At 38.7% G+C, this 7,826-nt stretch overlaps 1 protein-coding gene across 1 annotated transcript in view; it reads left to right on the top strand.

Annotated features, from left to right (window-relative positions):
* BAZ1A (bromodomain adjacent to zinc finger domain 1A) overlaps positions 1-3,348 on the top strand; it is an 83,631-nt gene extending 80,283 nt beyond the window's left edge. Inside the window, exons 26-27 of the mRNA XM_075532047.1 lie at positions 922-1,009; positions 2,359-3,348. Coding sequence (XP_075388162.1) covers positions 922-1,009; positions 2,359-2,555 — 285 coding nt within the window. The 3' untranslated portion in view covers positions 2,556-3,348. The remainder of the gene's footprint in view (positions 1-921; positions 1,010-2,358) is intronic.
* The last annotated feature ends 4,478 nt before the right edge of the window (positions 3,349-7,826 follow it).

A 7,826-nucleotide genomic window follows, 5' to 3' on the forward strand; every position in this document is an offset into this window, starting at 1 on the left:
ATAGATTGTTCAACAGCAAACTAATTTGTTCTATAAGTGTTTTCCTAAGCCATAGTAAAATATTTTCTAAATTTCCCAGAGGCTGTATAAACCAAGATTGCTGCCCTGAGATACTCCTTACACTTTAAACCAAAAGCCAGCCCCTGGAAGTATTCTTAAAACCAATAATGTAGCTTCAGTAGCAAAGAGTGGCTGTCTTTCACATCATGTTCTTGTAAGAACTGGCCCTGTGCGATCAAGCTGGCAAGCGCAGCCAGAAAGCTGGGCTTGTTTATGTTTGTGGTGAAGAACAATGCAGGACAGGCGGGTGGGGATGGCTGCACAACATGAAGTGTCAGCAAGCCCCCCCTCTCCCCCCCAAAGATGCGTGTGGACACTGCTGAATCAGGGTGTTCTGCTGTGTGTGTTCTCAACAAAACAAAGTAAAGTAGGAATAAAACATAATTGAGAAATGATAAAATGTACTTCTTGTAAAATTTAAATTATACTCCAAGCATTCAGTATCTTAGTTCATGTTAACTCTTTTTTTTCTCTTGCTCACACTAAGGAATCACTTGTTAAGGTTGCTCTAAAATTATCTGTTGTTGTTGTCTTGATAAAGTAAAATACATTAGTCCATTTAAAATTTCCAAAAAGTAATATTTGAGTATTTATAAGTAAAGAGAAAGCAAATCACTGGATTGTTTCTTTTTTAAAAAATTTTTGTTTTCTTTTTATAATAGACTGCTCACATCTTTTTATTGTAGCAAATAGAGTTCTACAAAAATATGACCTAAATCCATTACATCACTCAATGGAATAATACTACTAATAAGTTAATATTGAGTTGTTTTTCAGGTGCAAAGACTTTATGTATTTGATCAGTATTTTCCTCTGATAAATTTGCTGCATAGAAAAAGATACATTTGAAATGTTTTACAGGTCCCAGACTACTATGACATTATCAAAAAGCCCATTGCCTTAAATATAATTCGTGAGAAAGTAAACAAATGTGAATATAAATTAGCATGTAAGTAATTTATGTTTTTTCTTTATTTTTGCTTAAGAGGGAGAGACTGTTTTGCCTTTGATTTGAAAGCTATGTATTAATATATCTATATAGATTATATCCAAGAATCCTTAACTTGCATGAATATCATATATACAGGTGAAAGATGGATGGGGATTAGATGAATTAAAAATGATTTATAGAATCTGATCTTAAATAAAGGAGCTTCTTTTGTATTGTAAATAAACAACATATTTTAATAAATGAATATTATAAATTAAGCATAATAGAAATGTGAATTATTCTAGGATTGAGTAGAAGGTTCTTAGAAGTTTAATCAAATCTTTTAAGGTGGGAGTTACATAATTTCTCTGATTGTTTTTTCTTGTTTCTTTTTAAAATTTTATTATTAATTAGGAGTTAATACATAAATCACATCAAGCAGAATTATACAATTGCTACCACAATTAGTTTCCAAACATTCTTTTTCTTCCTGGGCTTTTGGCTTCGTCTCCCAGTCACCACGGCACCCCTCCCACCTGCTAAAACCCTTATTCTATTTGTTGTCCTTGTTGGTTCTTCAATCCTGGGTTTCAAAAACGGAAACACAGAAAAACATTTAACACACCTTCATGAAAGTGACCTTCAGTGACATAACACCTCTGAGAATATACCATAATATGAACAAAAGAGGCCAAAAATACAGAAAATGTTGACCACCAGAGCAGGTCCAGCATGAATGAGGAGTGTGGGGATCAGCTGAAAGAGTGGTAACTGTTCGATCAGATCTTTGCCTTTGATGTTCTACACTCGCCTCTCCTAGGCACGCTGCTCATGGCCGCCTTGCCCCCCGTCCTTCTTGTTTCCGCTGTAGTTCCCCAGTTGGATCTTGACCTCCCACTGCCACCCGTAGCCTTCTGCAAATCTAAATGCTGTCTGTGTGCAGTAGAGCATATACAAGATTAAGTTTGAATTTAAGAACTTTTTTCATCATTTTAATGGTGCTCTAATACAACATTCTATTCATCAGTTTGTATCAAGCATAGTTGTACATACGTTGACATCATCATTTCCATGGCATTTTCTGCTTGAGCCCTTGGTATAAGCTCCCTTTTATCCCCCTCCTTCCCCCAGCCTCCCACCCTTGTGAATCCTTGATCAATCATATATTGTTATTATTTCTGATCTTACACTGTCATTTTAAGAAGTTTTAAGCCTCGATTCTGTTATCTTATTGAGACTTTCATTTCTAAAGATAAAAGTAAGCCTTTTTCATAATGAAGTTTCTGGGTACAATACAAATAAAAATTACAGTTTTTATTATCTGAAAATCTGTGCTTTCGTTCTAATCTCATTTTCTCCCCTTTCAGCTGAGTTTATTGATGACATCGAGTTAATGTTTTCGAACTGCTTTGAATACAACCCTCGTAACACAAGTGAAGCAAAAGCTGGAAGTAGGCTTCAGGCATTTTTTCATATTCAGGCTCAAAAGCTTGGACTCCATGTCACACCTGATAATGTGGACCAAGTTACCTCACCACCACCTGCAAAAAAGTCACGCATCTAATTTTATCCTTCTGAAGGTTATATTTGAAGAAAAACAAATTGTTCATGAAAGCGGAACATTAAATCATGCTCTGAAGCAGATATCTATATGAAGCAATAACAGCTGATTAACCACACAGAAGTGTGGTCTGCACTATATTCTCAATTTTAATGTTAAGCACTCAGGAGAATGTAGGAAGGATTTCCTTTGCTACAGTTTTGTTCGGTATCTAATAAGTTTGATAGATATATTGGATACAGTACTGGTTTACAGAGATTTTTGTACATTTTTTTAGATCATTCATGTGTCCAAATAGCTTGGAAAATATTTTTTCACCTATGATTTTATTTTGTCGTTGACACTTTTTGAAAGAAGTTGTGGTATTAAGATATATTTATCTACACAGATGAGTCTTCTGGTCTACCACAGTTTAGAAAAATGTGTATATGTCTAAGACTTGTTTAACAAGCACATTTTTGCAACACTACACATGAATGAATCTAATCGATATCCTTTAAGTGCTGTACCAGTATTGGCTGGAGGTAGTAAGTCTGAGTTTATTAACTAGATATTTATTTAGCATTCAGAGTAATTTGTTCATTTGTTTTATATTTATAAAATTTGTACCTGGAAAATGTTCTTTAATTTTTAAACATTTTATTGTTTTTGTTTATTTCTCTAACTTCCTAATGATCAATCAAAACAATGCCCTCCCTTTTCCCTAACAGTGCTTTCAGTTTCACAGGATTGTAATATAAGTTTCTATGTACGACTTTTTAAGTATACAAATAAAGTGATACTTTTTTTCAAAGTATTCTGAAATTCTGTCACTCTGATTTCCGTATGTGATGCACACAGGCCATAGAAATCAACATTTGAAAGAAAAATAAATCAACATTTGATCATACCAGAGTGCCTGTGACAGGGATTTCTTTCTTTATCTGCCCACACCCTTGAAGTACACGATCTCTCCATCAACAACAGTGCTGGTAGAAGAAAGGACTGGAGATCTATTTCCTAGACAGAAGACCTACCTGCAGGAGCCTCAGTGTTTTGGGGTTTTTTTTATGCCTGGTTGGTGGTGGGAGAGTGGGGGTGGGGATAGTTTGGCAAAAAAAGGAACATTTCCTCCGTTTTTGTTTTTTTTCCACCAAAAATACTAATCCTGGAGTATGCATTCTCATTTAGCGAGGGTACTTTATTTGGGAAGTTAAACTTCTTTAGTTTCACTTCTGCCTTATAAGAAAGTTTATGTTTCTCAACCTAACTTGTGAGCATCCTTAAATTGTTTGGAAGAATTTGTGGTATAAATAAACGGATAATTAGAACTACCCCATATTGTTCCAGACGTGTCCTACCCCACTCCTTACTCCTGAACTTTATTCTGCAATTTAGTTCCCGTCTGTTACTCGGTTTGTCCCAAGCTTTGTAAGCTTATATGTGAAGAAAAGTAAGAAGAAAAAAATTATCTGACTTGGCATTCAGCATAGTAGGAAAAAGAACCAACACTCTCCAAATTGTTGTATCTGACGCCAGGGCTGGGCACCAAATGTTACAACTGACATGCTCATGAATTATGCATTTTAGCCTTTCAGGACAGGTCTGAATCTTAATTTGATGTTCTCATGCTTATTTTTAAGTGGCTTATTTTAATTAGGATTAAAAGATTTAATCTTATTAAGAGATTGGTAACGATGACGATTAGCTGTAACCCAAGTCTCTTTTAGACCCCTAGTCTTAACCAAAAAGACCTGCAGAGACAGAGTAAACAACTCTGAAAATCTGTATGTCTGCTTGATTTCCCCTTAGGTTTAGTGTTGGGTTGAGCATACCTTTCTGTAGAAAGAATTGGGCCAGTAGAATACCAGGCACATAGTAAAAATAGTGGGAAAGGAAACTAAGTACCATGTGTTGAGTTGTATTACAATGATACTTTTAACTTCATCCTGCCAACTATGGACTCAGAGGCTAGGCAGTGTGCTATAGTTTATTGTGCCAGCCTGGCCAATAAACACAAGTAGGATTAACTGAAGGGCAGAGGGATAAATGGCTCGGTGAGCCTCACCTTGGTTGTTCTGTGCCTCAGTTTAAAGGGGTACACTACCTGTGGGGTGCCTAGCCTGTGGACTGTGTCGCTGTAAGTTGAGGTCCCTTTAAGCCCACACGATTGGAATGTTCATCTCTGGAGCTGGGAACTGACAGTTGATGACAGTTGGGGACCTGCCTTGCTGTTTGCTGCCTGGGTATATATAGCCCAGCTCTCTCTACAGAAGGGGACTGGCAACTGGCAGCTCTCAAGCCTTGAAGGACTGCTAGTGTCTCACTACTTTATAATTTAACTGTTAATTTCTTGTATTATCTATCTATATATAATTTAATGTTTTACTTCTTGAATTATATATCTATCTTTATAAATATATTTATATATAATTACTACCAATCTGGTTTGTCTCTCTAGAGAACCCTGTCCAATACACAGTGTCACTTTATTTCAAAGCAAGGAAAAAGTTTTTTTCAAGTCATTTGCTTCTTCCATAAAATTCTTCCTCTACTTCAGCTCAAGGTTGTTCCTCTCTCGAGTCTAAACTAAATAGGTCAGATGAGACTCTACACAGGACTGTATCTATTTAACCCCCTGATGGCATAAAAATGCCATCTTGTAGGTCAAAGATAGAGTGTCTACCAGTCCAGACTGCTTCTTGGAGGGAAATGGGCAAACTACAGGCTGGAAGAACACCTGGAAATCCATCCTGCGTAAGAAAAGCCAGGAGACCTGTACCAGAGTGAGTTGACTTTTGCTACATCTAGTGGGATTAGAGAAAGCGATGGGAGCCCACGTGTTGGAAGCGCCTGGAGATCAAAGACTCTTATTCTGAACGCCTTCCCAGAGCTAAAATGCCTGGTGCTTGCCACAAAAATCCAAAAGAGGCTTTTTCTCTAAATGTACATGTTACTTTGTAAGTAGGACAGTTGGAAGCACTGTTTCAAAGAAAAATGACTCTAGAAATTTTACAAAAGTATGTGAACTGGCAATTCACAAAAGAACACAAACAGTCTTGGCTGTTAAACTTCACTAGTCATCAGCGATTTGGAAGCAAAACCATGTGAAGCAGCAGTGCGCACACGCAAACCGGCTGCAACGGTAGAGATGGGTAAGTAGTGTTGGCAAGTGTGTCACTCGGCACCCAGAGGTAGCAGCATCAATTGACGCGAACACCTGATGTGGCCATTTTCTAGCGAGGGGGAAGAGACACGGATATGTGGAGGAGGGGACATGCCCAAGGATGGGCACTTCAGCATTGTTTATGATCATGAAGGATGCCCCAAATGCCCATAAAACGGGCATGGACACGTTCGATAATTTCACGTGGTGAAAATACTACGTGGCAAGTATGAATTAACTAAATTTATAAATGGTCAACATGGATAAATCTTAAGGACTTAATGTTACCTGTGAACCGTGAGTTGCAGACACTATTTGTGTACATTTAAAAACAAAAACCCAGTTAATACACAAATTAATTCCACGGCATGTGGTGCAATCCCCACAGTGTATGAGCATGCCCCTGGCTGCCTCCCTGGGACCTTTGTTTCCAGTCATCTACTCGCCTGTCCCTCACTGCCTTCTGGTCTTTGGTTTGAGGCAACTGTTGCCTTGATCTCCTGTAGTGGATTATCTGAAACATTCTTCATGGTGTTTGTTTTATTAATTTGGCTGGAAAATGATCTCCAGTGTATTCAATTTAGGAGATTTCTCAAGAGTACTAGTCTTGGTGGTTTCTCTGTTCTCTTTCCAACCAGGAGACCTGGTTTTGTGATTTGCATTTTTGGTCTTTGATTTTGTCCTACCTCTTTTTCATACACATTCTGACAAGACCTTTTATTGTGGCCTGAGTTAGGGCGGTCTGCAAGGCCAGCAAGGCACCATCTAGTTCTTTGGGTCACGGGCTAAAAGAGATTGCAGTGCAGGTGAGCCTTTAGGACAGTCCTTTGGACTAAGTGTTTCCTGCAGTTTTCATAAGCTCCTGTTGTCCATCCTTCTGTGCTACCGGCAGGAAGAGACCAATAGCTGCTACGCTTGAGCTTAGCCAAAAGGCAGCCAAGTGGTCATTGTTGCTTCATAGTATCTGTATGGATTTTCTAAGTACACCAATTCTATATATTGTTTAGGAGAAAAATGCATTTGTAATAAGTATCCTTAGTGAAAATGTGAAGTCAAGACTACTCAGTAATTTCAGGGTAATATTTACCTGTGGTATCAAAATTACCAGAATTAGTAAATTATTTTTATTTCATAACCTTTTCTGTTAGAAGAAGAAAAAACAAACATGTTTAAGTGCTCACAAAAACATGGACTAACTTACAAATCTGAAGAAACAAATAGCAGTGTCTCCCTAATTACTCTGGCCCAGGTTACTGGGATGCAGTTTATCTTGAGACTTGTAAAATCAGTCCATAATTCCAGATTCCAAATGGAATTTGGTCAACTTTGAAGAAAGAGAGTGTCATGAAGGAAGTTGCTAAAAATGCGTGCGTACTACAGTGGGATGACCCTGAGACTAATGCTTCCTCAGGGCCCAAGATAAAGCTGTCTGTGCCCAGAAAGATTCATAGGCTCAGAAATCGTATAAGGGGTCACAGAAGTGGAATCGACACAATTGCAGTGGTTAGTAAGCACTTGGGAAACAATAAATGGGATACACATTAGAAGTCAGCATCTCCAACCAGTGGGGGGTCTGAGGGGCCGGCCCTAATCCCAACCATGTGGACCCCTGCCCCTCCCCACGCAGAAGAATTTATTTCAGAGGAAGGCACTGAAGCTGCAGCTCTGGGAGAGGGACATGTCTGATCAGAGCACACAGAGCAAATGAAGGAGGAAGAGAGAGTGAAGCACATCTTGGCCCACCAAGCCTTGAAGACGATACTCCCATTCAGAGCAGCACCAATCCACAGAAAAGACCATGGGGCCAGCCCCACTATGAGACACAACATCCCTCACTGACCCATATCCTTACAGGGGACAACACTGAAGACAGTGTGGGAATTGCGCCCGATCTGATCCCACCACACTGAGGCAAAACACTAAGGGGGTGGAATAGAACAGCAAGGGGACCAGAACAATGAAGTCCCCAGGGAATACCAAAAATAGACTTTGGGGCCAGGGCTTGGCGACCCATCAGACTCCACTGGAAAACACTCCTAAAGGCCAACAAACAATCCTTGAACTAACTACAAGTTTCTCTTGGTTTTTGTCATTGGCTTGGTGGTGGTGATGGTGGTGTTTTGTTTTAT

The sequence above is a fragment of the Tenrec ecaudatus genome, chromosome 14, assembly GCF_050624435.1.
Source record: "Tenrec ecaudatus isolate mTenEca1 chromosome 14, mTenEca1.hap1, whole genome shotgun sequence".
Classification (NCBI taxonomy): domain Eukaryota; kingdom Metazoa; phylum Chordata; class Mammalia; order Afrosoricida; family Tenrecidae; genus Tenrec; species Tenrec ecaudatus.